At 41.8% G+C, this 19,395-nt stretch overlaps 1 protein-coding gene across 1 annotated transcript in view; it reads left to right on the plus strand.

The window, feature by feature from the left end:
• Ptdss1 (phosphatidylserine synthase 1) overlaps positions 1-11,704 on the plus strand; it is a 61,854-nt gene extending 50,150 nt beyond the window's left edge. The window contains exons 10-13 of the mRNA XM_021215391.1: positions 1,135-1,234; positions 7,043-7,111; positions 8,439-8,508; positions 10,661-11,704. Coding sequence (XP_021071050.1) covers positions 1,135-1,234; positions 7,043-7,111; positions 8,439-8,508; positions 10,661-10,770 — 349 coding nt within the window. The 3' untranslated portion in view covers positions 10,771-11,704. The remainder of the gene's footprint in view (positions 1-1,134; positions 1,235-7,042; positions 7,112-8,438; positions 8,509-10,660) is intronic.
• The last annotated feature ends 7,691 nt before the right edge of the window (positions 11,705-19,395 follow it).

Below are 19,395 nucleotides of genomic sequence, written 5' to 3' on the forward strand. Positions count from 1 at the left end.
TAGAATATCCAAGATACAATCTCCAAAAGACAAGAAAATCAAGAATAAGGAAGACCAACACGTAGATACTTTATTCCTCCCTAAAATAGGGAATAAAATACCCATGAAAGAAGTGGCAGAGACAAAGTTTGGAGCTAAGATGAAAGGATGGACCATCCAGAGACTGCCCCAACTGGGGGTCCATTCCAAGCTCTTTTTCAAGAAGACTTTCTGTTCATTTTTTTTGCTTTGCTAAAATGGGTCTAATTCCTAATAGTCACTTGTTGTTTAGAACCAGCCATGTATTTGATGATGGCTGTGACTTTTGTGTCTTGCCAGTGGACAGAAGGACCAAGCTACTCATTCACCAATACTTGACTGTCTAGATTCTGTTCCAAAACATAAGTCCTTTAAATTAATTGAACATCTTTATTCTTCTGCTATCATTCTAGCTAACTATATAACCCTAACTTCATCCATTCTTACCTCCAACCTCTGAGCCTTAATAAAGGTCTTATACTTTTGTTAATATTTTAATTCAAAGGGAAATCATGAGTTATATGCATATGTTATTAACATTTTTTTGTTCTTAGCAAAATTGCTTAAGATATAGGGAGGATAATGGGCTTATATTGGTAGTAAAACAAAGGATATTTAATCTGAAACTCTTGAAAGACTAGGAGAGAATGTGGTCGATACAGTATTGACAGGCTGCATTAGATGGCTCTAACACTACCTGTATATGCCAAGAGCTACATGAAAACAGTAGAAGAAAGGTAGAGGACGCAGTCTCTGGTCACAGCAACCAGCGCTGAATTAGCTCCACTCTAACCCGAAAACTGAACCACCTCTCAAAGACAGTGGGTTCTCTGTGCTTCAAAGGGTTCCACATATGGGTCCACTCTCCAGTAATGCTGGGTATTTCTAAATATTAAAAAAAAGAGAGTGAGTTACAATTTTAGAGAAAAGAAGAGGGGGAAAATATTTCCAGTGCAGGTTTAGTAGGGAGAAGTGATTTTTGTCGGGTGCCCACTACCCATGTTTGGAGCAGAACTCTTGACCATTTGTGACTCAGCCATTGAATGTTTCTGGCTATGGGCATGCTCTATCTAATAAGGTGAACTAACATTGAACTTCTTGCCCTTTTCTACTTAGGGTCATTGGTTTCCTGGAAGCTATTGTTTGCATAAAATTTGGACAAGACCTCTTTTCTAAGACCCAGGTACTCTACGTGGTGCTTTGGCTTCTCTGTGTGGTAAGTTGCTAGTCTCATATTCCAGAGTGTTAGCTGAGCACCCTAGTTGTTTCTAAGGGAAATAGAAATACAAAAGTAAAATTCTCCTGTGCTCCACGTTTTCCTTAGAAGTTCATAGACATTTTTTAAGTTGGACACTAGTCTAAAAGTTTAAGAATAAAACAGCCATACAGCATCTGAAATGTGTAACTGTAGCCATTTCCAAGCATGCCCTCAGTAGATGCACCACCTCTCTGTTTATTAGCTTCTGGAAATGTGTCTACATGAGGTGAACTTGAGGACTTTGAAGAAGCAACAAGAACACTTTCCATGTCCTCTCCTTCATACTATTACTGTGGCTTTTATAGTATAACATTCATGTCACTATACCTGGGTATAGACAAATTAGCATCACAGAGTGGTTTGGGAGGCAGTCAGACTGCAGGAGTTCTGCTCATAGGCCACACTTATATACTGCAGAAAGAAGCCCAGAGTAACATCAGCCCAAAGCTCTATCCATCCTTTCATTTTTCTGTCCTTTATTCACCTTTTACATTGAAATGTTGGAATGATGATTAACTTAATTGTATTCAGGTCTTCTGCAGAGACAACAGATGTTGTTAGTTTATGAGTACAGTGGTCTTATCATGTCCAGAAGCCAGTTTAATCCAGTCTTTCCTGACCTTAGTGTTTATATTTTTACAATATCTGTGCACTTATTCCAAGTAGCTGTCATGGCCATCAAGTCTTTTTTGTTCTGTAGCATTTCCTTTTGACTCTAGTTCACTCTCCCTTCCACTTTGAGGGAGAAAGCAGCTCTTCTGTGTTCTATAGATTCTCATATCATCTCACCAACTTGATCCTGTTCTGTAATTAAACATCTGTTTTTGACTTTCTGTAAGGTCAATGTCTTTTGGGGTGGGGGGAGGATGGGGAGGTTGTAGGTTAGAAATCCTGAATTCACCAGAGCACCTTGCATCTTGCTCTGCCTTCCTTTATCTTGAACAGTAATAGGGAGTAGCTCCAATTTAAAGTACAGAGATAATTAATTAGCTAATTAATTAAATAACAAAATTAATTGTATTTTTCTATTCTGGTAAAATTAGAAAAATAGAGTAGGTGTGGGGGCTGAGATGGTTAAGTATATGTAATATTTTGCTTCTGGTCTTCTTGAATTGTTCTCTGGCATGGTCCCTTCAGATCTGGACTGGAATATGACTGGCCTGCATGAGTAAAGGGCTTCTTACTTAATCTGCTATAGGAGAGCCATGGGGCCACAGAGAAGATAAGCCAGTATGCCCTCTGTTGTGACAGAGGAAACATCTTACCACAGGACATCATGGGCCAGCCAGTCAGCTTGTCATACCTGGCTCTTCTAATCTTCGCCTCATGTAAAAGAATTGATTTTGTTTATATTTGCCTCTACAGTGTTGTACTTTGTATGAAGAAGCTTAATCTTTTTTTTTTTTTTTTTTTTGCCTTCCACTGTCATGAGCACAGAACACCTGGTACACAGGAATCTCAGCAAGTATGTAAAGAATGAGTTGGCGAGGCAAAGACTAGAGATACCTGGCCAAAGGATCAACTTGTATAGACATGGACTGTAAAGAGTGCCCACTGCCTCAGGATGATAGCCTATTTGGGGGAATGAGAGCAAACTAGGAACACATAGGAAGGGCTATGCACATTTGTAGTTGCTTCTTCCAGGATTTGTAAATAATAAAATAATGTAGTCTGTTTTTGTCTCCGAGAAATACTCTGTAGGATGGGGTCTGGAGGGAGAGTGTGCTGCTGGGTTCTAGTTTACCAGTGACGGGGAAGTGAAGCAGAGGCATGGAGTACAAGGAAAGGGATAGTTAGGTTTGTTAGTTGTTCAGGAGATAACTAGGTAGGACACTATTGTCCAGAAGAGGCTTGAAGGAAACTCTGAGGTTTCTAGATTGTGCTAATAACAACAGGCCAGGGCACATGAGAGTAGCTTGTGACAAGAGGAGGTAAGCAGTTCTGAGTTGAGGTTGAGTTTACAGATGAAGATATCCTGCTCCATTGCATGCCTCACTGGAATTCTTATCTGCTTAGTAGCATTGGATAAGACTCGCTCAGGGGCACCTGACCCAAACTGTCACTGTGTGGGATCAGGAAATGTCATGAAATTATAGGGAGAGTTAGAAGACACTCCATAGGAACTTGAGATTCTGGCCAAGGATGGGATTTCATGGAGCATTTAAGTGTACGAAGCCAAGTATAGCTTACATGGTATCCATATGATGATGGTGAGACTCTGAAGACAGGCATGAGACATGGAGAGAACTCAGCTTGACAAAATGCCCCTGAGCTGGTCAGCTTCCATCACTGACAAATGCCTGAGGTCACTTCAAAAGAGAAAGGTTTATTTTGGCTCACAGCTTTGGAGGCTTCAATCTATAATCATTTGACCCCATGGTATTAGCATATTAAGAAGAAAGCATTCTTGCCTCTTGGCCTAATGTAAAAGAATGGGCTCATCAAGGATTACTTTTGGTATTTTCAAAGAAAATGCATTCGAACTTAGCATTAAAAAAATAGACCTGTTCCTCTCTGTCAGCAACATTTGCTGAGTATCCTCTGAAATTGGTGTTCTCCTAAGATCCCCAAGGAAGATAGTCTCAGTGCTCAATCTTTACCAAGGAGATTGCAATAGAGGCATGGTAACAGGAAAACATAAAACCCAATCTCTGTGCAAATTAGCAGGTCTCTATGTGATGGAGTTTTAAAAGCTGGGAACTAGGGACTTCAAGCCTTTAGGACTAGTCCTCTAGTTACCTAAGATCTTCTTCCACTGGACTCTGTGTTAAAGGGTCCTACCACCTTGCAGTTGCAACAAGCTATGAATCAGGTTAAAATGGACCTCTAGGGGACATTCAAGACTCAAAGCATAGCAATTTTATAATTGCTATGCATATTTTATAATAAAAAAGAACAGAAACAGGATCTCAACACTTTTTCATACCACAACCTTTATTAAAGAGCAAGATTGATCTCCCACTTACAAGTGAGATGGTCATTATTCAATAAGAGAGCAGTAAGTTACACCACAGTAGTCAAGAGACACAAAGCCCCTAATTATTCCCTTTGCTTGACAAGGCACCATGCACAGAACTTGAGATTAATGTGGAAGCAAGCATCTCATGTGCTAGCTAATAAAGTTGCCAAATAATCATCTTAAATTTTAATGTTCATTACCTTACTATGAAAGCTAATCTGGCTTCTACATGCTCACTACTGCAACAGCTATGAGAATAGACTACCTGGTTTTCATTCCAGAGTTCTCTGTTCTCCCTCCCTTGTCCCCCTTTAAACAAAATCTGTGCAATTGCTATTTTAAATCCAGACCTTGACATTTTAAGTGGATACTTGCCTAGATTTCTACAGGTATGATTGCAAACCCATAAATTACAAGCTTTTGTCTCTTGAACCAAGTAGAATATGGGCCTCTAGGTGAAGTAGATTTGGCAACCATAGCAGGCTCTTTGTGTAATGATCATAATTATAAGCACCATTCCTTTGCCACTTGCTTGTGTTTGCCTGGTCCCTATGCACAGCCAGCTCTGCCTTTTTTTCCTGTTGGAGGGAACCCCAGCTGCAGCCTGATAGCACAAGCTCAAGAGATAAGAAAAGGAAAGAGCTTGCATGCCTGCCCTCTGATGGTCAAAATCTGCAATGGCAGACTAGAGAAGGCATTACCTTCTCCTCCCAGGCTCATTCTGTAGCCAGTGCTTTGTCCTCTCCCAATGTGAAGCATAGGACATCCTGTTGTGCTCTTGTAAAACCCCTAACACATACAGAGTATCACACAGTACATATTTCTTCCATGAAAAATGGCAAATTTGTTTATGTAAGAAAATTGGACAAATATTAGAATATGCTAGAGGTTATAAATTGTTTATATGTTGTAAATTGTATCTGTAATATAATCATTCATTGCATAGTTTTTTTGATGTGAGGGAATGTGAACTTCTTTTCAAAACACCACATTTAAAACATCATATAGAGGTCTGCTTGTTTGCAATATGAATTAGGTTTCACATTCTCCTGTCACTGTGCCTCTATCACAGCCTCCTTGGTAGAGAAGCAGGGAACCAGCTGGAGCGCTGAGATACCCTTCTTTGGGAATTTTCGGAGGACACTAATTTCAGAGACACTTAGCAGATATTGCCAACATGAAAGAATGGGCCAGATCTTAGGATCATGCCATAAGAGTTGAGGTTCACAATTCTGCTACTCTTACTTGTCACCCTCCTGAATGCATCTGTACAGTGTGAGCATGGCCGGAGTCTGCTATTCGTACGATGCTTTTATTTCCCCTCAGTGGATTAAGGAGCTTCATGGAAGGATGGAGATAGATGTAAAGACAAAAACTTTGTACCTGGTTAAAACTTAAAACTAGGACTCAGCCTATCAAGAAACCTGTGTCTTGTCTCTGCTTCCTCCTCCATACCACCTGTGTCCCTGGAAATCATCCACTTCTCTGAGTTCTATCCCTCTTCTTTTAATGTGGGAGGTGACTTAAGAATCTCTGAAGTGGCCTTTTAAATCTCAGAAAGAATTAAAATTATTCTCTCAGGATGAGAGGGCCCCACTATGATTTCACACCTGTCCTCATGGTTAGGGTGAGGTGCTGGGTAATGATCATTGACCATAGGCAATAATGTGAAAGAAACCGGATCTTAGGGATGGCTTGGTCCAAGTGTTGTGGACTGTGGGCCGTTTTGCTTGGTTGCTTTTGTTTACCTCTCTTTCTGGTGCCTCCTTGTCCTCCTAATGCCCCCCCCCCATTTCTCCTGATCTTCTTGTTCCCTCTATTCTTTGCCACTTAGTCTGGACAGGCAGACACTTTTCCTTAAACTTAAGTTTTTTGACACATTGTAAGATTTTTGTATTCTCAATTGCCATGAAAGATGGGTTCCATGTTCTCCCGCTTAGGGATATACAAATACACTAGCCATCAAGTCCTACAGTGACTTTGTGCTTACACATACAAAGTGTGTGCATGTTCTCCTATGGCATTTAAATCATCTGTAGATAAAACACAAATACTTTGTAACTTGTTTTCAGGGAATGATGATGAAAATTGAAAATTCTTCATGTTTGATACCAATACATTTTTTTTTTCTTCCTCAAAATATTTCTGATTCGTTTTGTTGACTCTGAAGATGGGAAAGCTCTACATGAAGAGGGTCAACTGCCTGCACATTTGACCTTATACCAGATTTAAGGCCTTATACCAGATTTAAGGTGTGTGCAGGTGTGGTGAACCATCCAGGCTGAGGTAGAGACTCCTGGCCTCTCATCTCACTCAGGCTGTTGTAAAATACTTTCAGTCTCTTTGTTTTCCTGTCTACAGAAGCAAAGACAACAAGGATCAAGGTGGGGCAGCTGGCACCAAAAAGGCAAGGCCAGTAAGGGTGGCATTGTCCTTCTTGCTCTCTGTCCCTAAGAAGGCACTCCCAGGCATTGCTATAAAGACACTAGATGAGAATTTTCTATCCAGAAGTTCTCTTCCTTAAGCTGAGTCTCTACTCCTTAGAGATGCATATGGGGTAAGAGCCATATGTCTGCTGTTACATAACCCTTCTTAAAAATGAAGTATATATGACCTGCCCAGCACCAGTCCACCAAACCCATTCCTACCATTTCTACCACATTCAAACATTTTGAACCCTTGTGCTAAAGACAGATGGCAGAAAAGTGCTGAACTGTCTTCTGGTTTCTCATAGAAAGCCAGTTCCTGGGAAGTGGAGTATGTGTGCTGTCATTTATAAAAGGGCTTTTTGTCTTTCTGTCTTGCAGGCCTTCACTACGTTCCTGTGTCTGTATGGCATGGTTTGGTATGCAGAACACTATGGTCACCGGGAAAAGGTAGAGGAAGAAACAGATGTGGTCCTCACTTGAGAGACCTGGCAGGGAGCAAACACACACACACACACACACACACACACACACACACACACACACACACACACACACATATACACACACACGGAAATAAATAGCATAGTAGTCTCAGGGAGTGATGTCAGTCCTGCCATATAGAAACTTAACATGTCAGAATGGGCCTCTGTTTCATAGCTGTGCTTGCTTATGACTAGCCTGATCAATATTATTATACTCCTTTTACAAGGAATTTAAATCTTAGTTATTTAAATAAAATTTTATAAAGTAATTAAAATGAATGTAGAACTCAGAAAGCACTAAACCCAATCACTAAACCTATTCTGGCTCTTTTGTCTTTTTAACCTATTTAGTGTCCTAGCCCAGACTCCCCAGCTGCACTGTGTTAAAATAGACAATGGTGTATGTACCAGATGAGCAGCTTGCTCTTCATGTGGGTCCTGAAGACCTATCCCAAAAGCTGTTGCCTGTCTGTGCGATACGTTCTAGCTGGCCTGTCTTGTCTGGCCTCAGTGGGAGAGGATGAGCCTAGCCGTCAACAGAATTGATGAACCAGGGTTGGGAAGGATACCTAGGGGAGCCTTCACCCACTCAGAGGAGAAAGGGAGGGGGAATAGAGGAAAAGGATTGTGGAGAAGGTTATCAGGAGGGGGAACAGTGAGTGGGATAAAAAATAAAATAAATATTGATATTAAAAAATAGAGAATGGTGTAACTGGGTTTCAACACTAGGACAGTCCCGGGGATTAGCATGTACATTTTGATATTTGTTTGTTCGTATATCATCCTCTTTAGGCATTTGTCGTAAATTTTTTTTTTTTTTTTTTTTTTAAGCATCAAGACCTCTCACTGCTTATAAATGTTAGCCACTCTACCAGACTTTTTGATTTCTGTTCTGGGGATTGAATTTACGTGTCAGGCATTCACAGAAAGTACTTTACTGACTCTCCCAGCCCTGCCTTTGTTTAAATCAATCTCCCAGCCCTGCTTTTGTTTAAATAAAGATAATGGCTTCATCACTTATTCAGAATTTTGATCTTGGATATCTGTGTAGGTATGTTATCAGTACCAAACCCAGGGCCTTACCCCATGCTAAACTCCAGCCTTAGAGCTAATACTATCTGGAAGGTTAATTTTGTATGGTCTGGCAGAAGATCTTAGGTTTTCTAGCTGAGAAATACAGAGTCTCTATCATACTCAGCCTAGGTTCACTTTTGTTGTTGTTGTTGTTATTATCCTGCTATTCCTCGAAAAATTGACCTAAATTTACCCACTAAACCCTTGTCTTTCTCTAGACCTATTCAGAGTGTGAAGATGGCACTTACAGTCCAGACATCTCCTGGCATCATGGGAAAGGCTCCAAAGGTAACAGCTGTCTTGTTCATTGTGTAAAACTTTATTGAGTCCTCTGCATCCTCAGGCCTACTATGGAGATTTGGGGTCAGTATTCGTCTTCTGAGCATTGGTGAAGATATTGAAGGCTCTCAAACTGCTCATCAAATCTTACCTGTCACTTCACACAGTGTTCACAGAATATAGCTAAAAGTATGTTCTGTGAGATAAGACTATGCCGGGCACTGCTTTCCTCGGGCAGGAAAGTAATGAGGTCTTCTTTGCCTCAGTATGCACTCTTCCTCTTGGCTCGAGGCTTTCATAGTGAGTGAATTCTTAGAGAGAGCTGTGTGCCCAAAGGGAAAGACTTTCAAAAGAATCTGATGAATTTTATTCCAGAGGCAGAACAGTATGAGCAGGCCCTCAACTGGCCTCTCTCTGGGAAGCACTTTGTAATAATCTAGGGCCGCTGGGTTTTTTGAAATTTTTAAATTTATGTACCATTGACAGTGAAGAGGCAAGTAAATTTAAGGTCTTGTGAAAATCATGACTGGGGGAATCAAACTGGGTCTGAGAGACTGAACTCATGTGGTCAGTGGTTAAGGAAGACCTGTCAGTTCCTTTACAAACCATGCTTCAAGATTACCCTGGGGAGCTGGTGTTTCGAATTCTGCTTGCTTTCCAAGCACCGTGCAGCCTGTTATCCTTGTCTCGGACCCCAGCCTCCATCCTGCAGAGGTGGGGCAAAGACGACACATACGCCAAGGCAGGGTTTGAGCAGCTTCCACAGCTTGCCGCTGCAGCTTCCTTTATTCTCTCTACAGCTCACCCCAGCTCAGCTTCTCTTTAGCTCTCTGCTTCACCTCAGCTCTCTACAGCAGTTCAGCTTCTCTCTCCTCTGCTTCTCCGCTTCTCCTCACCTCTTCAGCTTCACCCTCTGTTTCTCAGCTTCCCTGCTTCTCCTCAGCTCAGCTCTCTATTCTGGGATCGCCCAATTTATCCTCTTCCACCTTCTGCACTCGTCTCTCATCGTTCATCATCCAATCAACATTCAGCAAGCTCTATACTCGAGCCATGCATGCAGACAGGGTGGGTGTTGATAGGCCAGTGACTCAATATCTTGCTGAATGACGCAATACGTCAGGCGGCCAATGTGTGCCACATAATCAGGTTTTTGGTAAACAAGCAGGGAATCACAGGGCTTGGCAGTGAACCAGGGTGCCTTCTTGGCTCACATGGCCGCAGTCGTGGCCACACCTGCTTCCCACAAACCTGTGTGGCCAAAGGGGTTCACTAGACTGACCTTCTCTGGGCCCATCCAGTTACATAGTCAGCCCTGGGCATTCCTCGTTCTCCAATAGAAAGAATTAATGTGTGCGAGTGATGCAGCATATGAAGTGTGTGTGTGTGTGTGTGTGTGTGAGAGAGAGAGAGAGAGAGAGAGAGAGAGAGAGAGAGAGAGAGAGTCTTTTCAGAAAATTTGGGACTGGGACAAATACTTAGAATGAAGACAAAATGCTGCTGGGCCTTTGGGGAGTGGCGTTATGTGGCTGTCTTTGGTAAATATTTCAACCAGAACTGAACCAGAACACTGAAGAAGAGAGGGCTTGGGCTTAGCCACTCCCTTAGGGGCTGGCCACATCCTCTTATCAGAGGAAACAGTAGCCCTAGTGTTACAATGTCACCTCAGAGCTGTCACTCAGAGCATCAGGTACCTTGCTTGTAAAGATCTTGATGTCTCTGCTAATAGTTTTAAAGTTATAAAGTCAAGAATCTTTTCCAACTGAGACCTTACAAAGCCTGTTTAACAGTTCAGTGTGTACAGACTTGGGGAATCCATACTGTAGCTGAAGCGTAAGATGGATACCTGCCAATGTGGCTGAACTTTTAATTGTCCCTTGTTTAGGCTTTCATTTGAACTCACTTCTGATCCTCATGACTGTGTTCCAGACTAAAAATTACTTAGAACTCCACTTTTATGGTACAGTTACCTGGTACACACAAGGCATAGGCAAGACCATCAGATTCCCCTTGCCTTAATTTATTAATGGGGCCAATAGAGGGAGAACAAGTAAGAGCTGGATTTTAGCGGATAAGCATGCCAGAAAGGGAGAACCTCAGATCCCAGGAGTCAGCCACAAAGCCCAGAGGACTCTGTGATAATGTGTTGGCTTTCTTTGGGCAGGTTCTGAAGACAGCCCACCGAAGCATTCAAGCAACAACGAAAGCCATTCTTTCAGAAGAAGGAACCGGCATTCTAAGTCCAAAGTCACCAATGGAGTTGGAAAGAAATGAAGGAAGCTAGTTAATGTCAGATGTTCCAGAGTGCCTAGACCTGAGAGGAAAACAGCACATTTGGACCTGCCTATGCAGAGATCATAATGTACAGAAAGAAGAGAGGGAGCTTTGGGGATCATGATTTGAGAGTGTAAGTCTTATCTCCCATAGACCTGGACACACACTAAGCTGACCATGGCTTGGGGTCCTTTGCCAGCTGGAAGAGTCTCTTAACTTCAGCATGAGGCCATCATTCTCTGGTAGCAATACAGTGTGCTGGAGGAAAGGATAGCTGTTTGTTCCCAGCTACCAACAATGGCTCTATGCTGGTGCGTCTTTGTGGATGTTGTATAAATGTCTTCATTCAGATGTTGACTTAAGCAACTAGTTAATGAACTGGTCACTTGGTTTTATTTTTATGAGTCTGCCTGTCCATTTGATTGATTGTTTAAGTTCAGAGAGTCTGCTTTTACTTCATGTTTTCAAGTTAAATAGCTTCAAAGCTTCCAGAATCCACTGCTGAAATTGGGGGAAGGTTCCTTCTAGAGAAACAAAGGGTGGAAGGAGCTTTGGTGTTCCAACTAAGCATACTCAGTCCCCAGCCACATGGCAGATGACCAACAGCCTGAGTGAAGAGGCTGGCTGCTGGCACTGGAGCCTAGGCTTCAGATTAGAACTGTTTTGTTCCCTTTCAAACACTGTCCAGACTAAGTGTACAAGAACAACCTTGCTAGAGGAGCTGGGACTGTGGGGCTCTTCTGCCAGGTGCCTTTTCCACGTGCTTGGTTTTTCTTCTGTGATGTTTTGCCTACTTTGTCTTTCTGGCTCATGTGAGGTGCTAGTGGGTATTAATTAACTTTTATCTGTGCCATGCTCTACTAAAACATTCTCCCTGTCTACACTGGATCCTTGTTTTAGATATATCAATTCACATTAAAAAGCTCATCAATGATCTATCTTTGTTAGAATGATGTTTCTTTGTATCTTTCTAGTCTTTTAACTATTTGGAAGCAAGTTCATACTTTACAGTTGACCTTAGGAAAAGGTATGTATGTGTGTTCTACATGGTAAAGAAAGAAAAAGAAAATATATTTCAAAGGGGCTTACACATATATGTCCTATCTGAACCTTCCAAAGTGATCCACAGAGAATGGAAGTGTAGCAGTGGCATGTACCAGGTTGGATTTTCTTTCTCAGACAAGTGGGCTATACAACAAACTTGCTACAAACAGTCCTTCTGCTCACTTACCTAAGCACAATGATTTCTATTTCTTTGCCTGCTTAAAGGAAGTCTTTGAACTATAAAAGTTATGCTTTGTTTTGCTTTCTTTTTCTTTTTCCTTTCTCTCTTTCTTTCTGTCCCTCTCTTCCTCCCTCCCTCCCCTTCCTTCCTTCCTTTCTTTCTCTTTTGAAAAAGAATTCCCAGATGAAAGATTTAAATCCATCATGAAGAAAAAGTAGGCTCACCGTCTTTGCTCTGGGTGAACACTTGATTCAAGAGCCACCCACAGACTTGCTTTCTCAGCCAGCCACATATGTCCACTGGTCCAACCAAGAGGCTACAGCAGGCCACAGCTCTAAACTTTGCCATAGTGTTCCATGAGCCTGTTTAAAGGGGAGCAAAGAGGTACCTGCCATTCCTATCCCTCCTTTTGCAGTTCTGGAATTGAACTTGGGACCTCTTGTGTACTAGATAAGAGCTCTGCTACTGAGATTTGGCCCTTTCCTCACATTCCATCAAACAAAATAGGCTTTTATGAATATAGTTATTACTTTTAAACATTGCTTTGCTTTGCAGATAGAAAAGTGTTTCATTTCTGTGCAATTTTGATAAGCCCAACATTTTGTATTGCTCTTATAGGTTGTATGAGGGTTTCCAAGTTTGTTTTCCAGGACAGTTCAGGGACTGGCACTGTAGGACATCACCTAGTGGGTAGGCCAACCCTCTGAAGACACACATGCCCAGTTTCTATAACTAGACAGAAAGTGCCTGTGGAGCCTGTGGTGAATTTGACATTCCTGTGGAGTGTGCAAGAATCAAACCACACAAGGCATTATTTCTCTCTGGCTTTGTAGGAAACAGCTAGAAAATTCCTTAGATACTTTCCATGTACGTTGAGTTCAAACTTTCTTTTGCACTTTAAGTGTTTTAGCTACTGCAATGAGGAAACCAACACTTTGCATGACTATGCTGCCATTTCCCCCCACTCCATACCACTGATCCTTGCCTAAGTTTCTGCCCACCTCTGGAAATTGACCCTAGGTTGATGGAAGTAGAGTGTGTGTTCCAGAGGTATCTGTTAGTGAGTGGTGACTGTAAGTCATCTCATGACCCTCTTGAAAGATTGCTGGCGTTAAAGATACCACTATTCAAGGTATAAAGCAGATTTTGAGTGTCTCTCTTGTCAGATCCTCTTTCCCTTTTGTTATCCTTGGTCCTTACAGGCCTCTCTTCTTTCCCTCATGTCCCTTTCACCTTTCATCAAGATGCTTTGCCCACTTGCTCTCCCAGCCATGCTTAGATGTTCACTACCCCACTGAGTATTTTAATGATACTCAGCATCTAGTAAATGCCAATCTTTACTGCAACTGCCTCCAAAGTGAACTTGGAAATCAAGCTCTCATCCAGGCAAATAAAATTAGATCCATCAGTTCCAGCTTGCTTGGTCCCTACTTAGAAACCACTTGGTTTAGAGGATCCTAAGAAGTAATACCTGCTTTGCTAAATAAGGCTTACCTTTTGAAATTTAGTTTCTAGAATGTTTGGCGGTAAATAGTGTATTTCCCAGCCTTCACAGAGTGAATAGAAGGGAGCCTGGGCAGAGGAAAAAAAGGCTTACCACTGGATGGGAAATAAGAAATTGGGCCTTTAGGGATAGACTGCAGTGTACCCTCTAAACACTGGGTGCTTGGAACCCATTCGTTGTACTCGGTGACTGTCATGGGACTCCTGGGATTACCACATGTTTATCAGGTCACTTAAATATCTAGAAATTCAATAAGTGGACACTTGTACCTATGTATTTTCCATTTCTGTGATGGAAAAAAGCCTCTAGCTCCTGCATCCCAGCACCTAATAGACCATTGCTTTTCTTTACATGCATGCATGTTTCCATGATTATATTTAAGATTTTGTTCTTTTCAGTAGATATTGGAGTGGCTGATTCTGATGGGTCACAGTATTACTGCTCATCCAAAATTACTAGATTTTCACATCTCCCTTTATCACCTTTTATTCTAAACCTGATGATAAGACAGTCACAGGTAAAGGTTATAATATTTTTTTAGTCAGATTTTTGAAATTTGATGCAATAAATAAATATAGCTTTTGAATTTTACTATCTTCTGTGGACTTAAAGTAATTTTGCTAGCATATATTGATTCTATAAAATAATATGTTTCATTTCCATTCATGTATGCACTGTACTTAGATTATACTTCCCATTATTCCCTTTTGCACCAATTGTCAGAGTAATATCCTAATTCCAGAGGAAAGATTGCCCCAGATGCTCACATGAATGTATGTTCTGTGAGCCCTGTCAGTTTGATGGCCTTTTTCTTGGATAAGAGGCATGGGACAGTTGAACACTTGTTCCTAGGTACTAGGCCAAGAAGAAGCTGTTAGGTCAACCCACGGCTCTTTTTCAAGTCTGGAAATAATGCTTATGTTCCTGTCCTGTTCTCTACCACCTGACAGCCTCTGTGCCAGCAGCTAGCAGATGATTGGTGGACAGTCAGATTTTTGGAGAATCATTGCTTTATGTACGCCTCTTCTTCAAAGAGACTCAGATCTCAGAGCCTCATTTAAGGTGACCAAACTGCCACTTTCCATATGTTGGCTACAAGACTAGTACTTGGAATTAGGGTCCGCCTAACCATTTGTGTATGTGGCCTGAACAGGCTAAGATTTCATTCCCAGAAACCTCTCTGGGAATCCTGTCTACCTCAAGGCAATTTGTTCCTGCTAGTAGCTTCCTCTGCCTACAGTAATGTGATTTACAATCTGGAGAGGTCATAGAGCTTTGCCCTTCCCTTCTGAAAAGCAACAAGTACTGGAAAGAATGTAAATTATACATAACAAATTTCTATAGTCAGCAGTAATGGGATGGCTGGGGTGAGTTATTTTGTTATATTTTTAATAAGGAATGCATATGGCTTTAATTTCTAAGGGCCCCACCATATTTCTAGGAAGAACAGATAACAGTGAAATGTCCTTCTAAGATAGTGTTTTTTCAAAATGAAAAATACCACTTCTTCATGATTTACTAAATACTTTGAAGTGACCATTCAACACTGATGAAGATGGGACAGTAGGTGGCAGTAACATTCTAATGTTTCTAGGATTAGCCTGTGTCAGTCCATCCCAATAGCCAGTATTTATACTTAGCCACCTCCCAAATTTCACTTCGCAGGAGTTTTGGCTGGAGTAGTTTTTGAGTTTTCTTTTTACCTCTCTTGGTGGAAATTCTGCTCAGGGATCACACTGCTACTGCAAGCAGGAAAAACAGCCACAAAGTTGTCCTGGATCGCTGTGAGTCTGCTCTGGCTTATTTCACAAGCTAGACAGCAGTGGCCCTTGACCAGCCAAGGAGGAGGAAGTCACTGTTTGCTACATGGATTCCTGCTTCTAGGATCCGCAGACCACAGAAGCTGAGCTGGAGTAGCTTTACTGGTATTGAACATTTTCCCATTTGACCCAGCCTCATTCCAGTTCAGAGCAGTGGGTGAAAGCTGCAAAAATATGCAGAGCTCAAACTTTCCCAGGCTACTGTTGTAACAGCCTGTCTGTCAAAGTACCTATTAAAATCAACATTTTCTTGGTGCGGTCAGTGACTATACTGACAGCAGAACAGTGTGGTGTGAATATGTTGCTCAAAATCACAAATAAATTCACCTACAGAATACCTTCACAAATGCCCATTCACTCATTAATATTTTTGACTGTCATTTTCTTTAAGCAACATTTGATTCATAAAATGTCCTGGTTTCACTTCCTAAGCTGCCACACTTAATGTGTCCTGGAACCCCGAATCCTACATCCTGGAGGGCCATTTTGCTCACTTCATTTTCCTCCTAGAGTTCAATCACCCATGGAACTTGATAGCCCTTCTTTTACTAAGTGCTAATTAGAGAATACCTTAAGCTGGGTGTAGTGGCAAATGCCTTTAATTCCGGCACCCAAGAGACTGAGGCAGATCTCTTGCAAGGTCCAAGCCAGCCATGTCTATATAATGAGAGCCTATTTTAAAAAACAGCAACCAAAAGAAACAAAAATACCACAAAGTATCTCTCTTCTTTGAAAATAACTGAAGACTCCTGGTCAGTCTTCAGGACCTGGAGCATCCATCCTCTCTTCCCCCATACTTGTTTGGATATTTTTACCACATCACAAAGAAGGCTCTGAGTTTCTCCCTTACCTACTGATTCATAACACCCAAAAATCCAGGCTTTGTGGGGTACCTAGTTGGGATTTACAAGCTTGAGAAATAATTTAAAAAGCTCTTAGGCATAATGTTTCACAAAGTGTAATGCCATGTAGCCTGATTTGTTAGGCTGTATTAATCAGGGTTCTCTTAGAGTCACAGAACTTACGGATATGCTCTATACAGTAAAGGAATTTATTGATGACTTACAGTCTGCAGTCCAGTTCCCAACAATGGTTCAGTAGTAGCTGTGAATGGAAGTCCAAGGATCTAGCAGTTGCTGAGTCCCACATGGTAAGAAGGTGAAAGAGCAATAGCGAGACTCCCTTCTTCCAATGTCCTTATATGGTCTTCAGCAGAAGGTGTAGCCCAGATTAAAGGTGTGTGCCACCGCACCTTTAATCCCAGATGACCTTGAACTTGGAGATCTCCCTGTCTTCAAGATCTCCATACCAAGATCCAGGTCAGAAACTTCTATCTCCCAGCCTTCAGATCAGGGTCACTGGTGAGCCTTCCAATTCTGGATTGTAGTTCATTCCAAATATAGTAAAGTTGACAACCAGGAATAGCCACTACATAGGCTATACCTGAGAACCTTGGAAAAGCCCCATGCCAAACGAAGGGACTTAAGGCATTGGTTTCATTAATTAAACCAGTTGGGTAAGTCCTGTCAATGATGGATAGTTACTTAGATCTCAAGGAGAAAGAGGGTGGTTGGATGACAGAGTTGGCTCCGCGAGCCTCAAGGGCCCAGTCTGGTCTAGGTAGAAGAGCAGACTATGTGTAGATGGCTCCTGCCTCTACAAACTTTCCTCTACCAACAATAATAACTCACTTCATCTGCTTAGAGATCAATCAAGCTACATCTTGTATTTTTCCCCCATAAATTGTGCAGATTCCAAGATGCCCTCTGAGCCTACACAAATTTTCTGAAGAAATGGATATTGGATGGGATTTGCTGTTCCCCAGGCCCTGCAAACTGGCTAGTCTCATCATCATAGTTCTACTCTGAGGAGCTCCCATCCTTGTTGGCACAGCTCCATCCTTGTTGAGATCTGAGTAACTACCTATCATTGACAGGACTTACCCAAATCCAAGAAAGTCCTATAATGGCTGCTTCTAAAAATAAAAGATAGGACCTTCAGTTCCTTTCTTCCCAGTTGGTCTGCATGCAGATCCATCAGCTTCTCCCTTCTGTGCTTCTTGTTGGCAAGGGGCGTGGCTTGCAAATAATTTTCCAGGTCCCCAAAGCAGAACTGAAATATTCTGTTGCTGCAGTCTCCCAGTTCCCAATTTTATTGTTCCTTCCCATTAAGCTTGCAGGACCCAACTCCTTAGACCTGACAGTTTATACAGGAATTTCTGCTCCTCCTGATGTCTCTTCCCCCCTGATGGGACCAGTAACCACCCTGGTTTTCAAGTGGGGATCAGGGTTGGGTTACTGAACTTAGTTGAGCTGCAAGATCTGAGATGCCAGGCATCTACTCTATGTCTAAGTAAGATGGTTTTCATCTTGCAAGGCTGCTCATTGCTTTAATGAGAACATAATTCACAAGAAAAGGCAACTCCACTGGTGGTTGTACCCAAACTGAACTAATTATCGTCCATCTTTGTAACTCTCCTGCTGGGACCAGTTTAGTTTAAGGAACTATTTTTTGCATAAGTTTACCAGACAAGCAATAATAAACCACTGAGTTAAATGTTTTCCTGTGGGGGGTGGGAAAGTGTGGGGTTTTTGTTTTTTTTTTTTGTTTTGTTTTGTTTTTTAAACATGTTTCCCAGAGAAAGCCACTCTCATGTGCAACATCCATGCATGTCTGTACTAATCTGACTAATCTGCACTAATCTCTTGGGTAATGGAGCAAGGACAAATCACTCATCTGGCCTCAGGGAGAGGCCATTGCTCCCAGTTCCTTGTGCTGATAGAAACCAGAGGATTAGGGTATATTAAAAGAATCCTGAGGAAATGAAACAGAATCACACATTTTCACTCCCTTTCCACCCAAGGAAAGTCACTCCCAAATACTCTGCCTGTTGTGCAGCTTCTGGTTCTAAAAGGGTGAAGGAAGAGGAGGAATTAGCATGGGTAGTGCAAAACCCTGCAAAAAAGAGTTCACAGGAACAACAACAAAAAAAAAAGAGCCAATGGAAAAGTCTGGGAGAGGAAGGGACTCATGGTAGGTCTATGAGCAAACTCCAACATTTGCAAGATTTGGAGGCTTTGAATCATTAAAACACTTGGCCAGAGCTGGCTATGCCAGAGACAGGGTTCTCTCCCACCCCTACTACTTGGGTTCCTACCTTGTGTGTGGTGTTCACCTGCAGTTGTCAAGAATGATCTTCTGTACTTTGTGCATTGGGAGTCACTGTCTTTTCAGTCAGATGCCTTTCCCTCTTCATCATCCTGCAGAGTTCTCATCTCCAGGACCCAGATCTGTTCTCTTAGGGCTTCTATCATCAGGGGTTCCAAACTTTAAAGATGATGTGCAGAAAGAAAGAAGTATATACAGATAAGGATACTCAGTTACTTTATTCTTGCTGTGACCAAAATCCTGATAAGCAATGTAAGGGAGGGAATTATTTTGACTCATTTGAGGATACAGTACACCATGACAAGAAAACTTCTCCATATTGTGCCCTCAGTCAGGAAGCAGAGAGAAGTTAATGCTGGTACTCAGTTTACTTTCTCCTTTTCATTCAGTCTGGGACCCTGCCTGTTTAAGATGAGGCTTCCTTCTTCAGTTAAACCTTTCTAGAAACAATCTCATAGACATTTCTAGAGGTATATTTCCATGATGATTCTAAATCTACTCAGGTTAACAATGAACCGTGACCATGAAAAGAGTCGCTGACATACCTTCCAATTAAAGCATTGTGGATGACAGTATATGAGGTGACCTGTAGTATTTAGAAAGTGCAAGGAAGGTCCAGCAAGATGGCTCAGCAGGTAAAAGCAGGCACTACTGAGCCCAAACTATCTGAGTTAAGTCCTCAAGATAAACATGGTAGAAAGACCGAACTGAATCCACTGTTGTTATCTGACTCCCCTCTCCCAACATATTCCATGCCATGTATGGCATGAGAACACACACTCACACTCCACTAAATAAATACAAGAAAGTGCTAAGGACAGAAAAAAAAAGTGCTAAAGGTAAGGCTTTCAAAAGATGAAAAACAAGAAGGGAAAATGAGAATGAGTTTCCACTCTGAGGAAAGAGCT

This window comes from Mus pahari, chromosome 16, assembly GCF_900095145.1.
Source record: "Mus pahari chromosome 16, PAHARI_EIJ_v1.1, whole genome shotgun sequence".
Classification (NCBI taxonomy): Eukaryota; Metazoa; Chordata; class Mammalia; order Rodentia; family Muridae; genus Mus; species Mus pahari.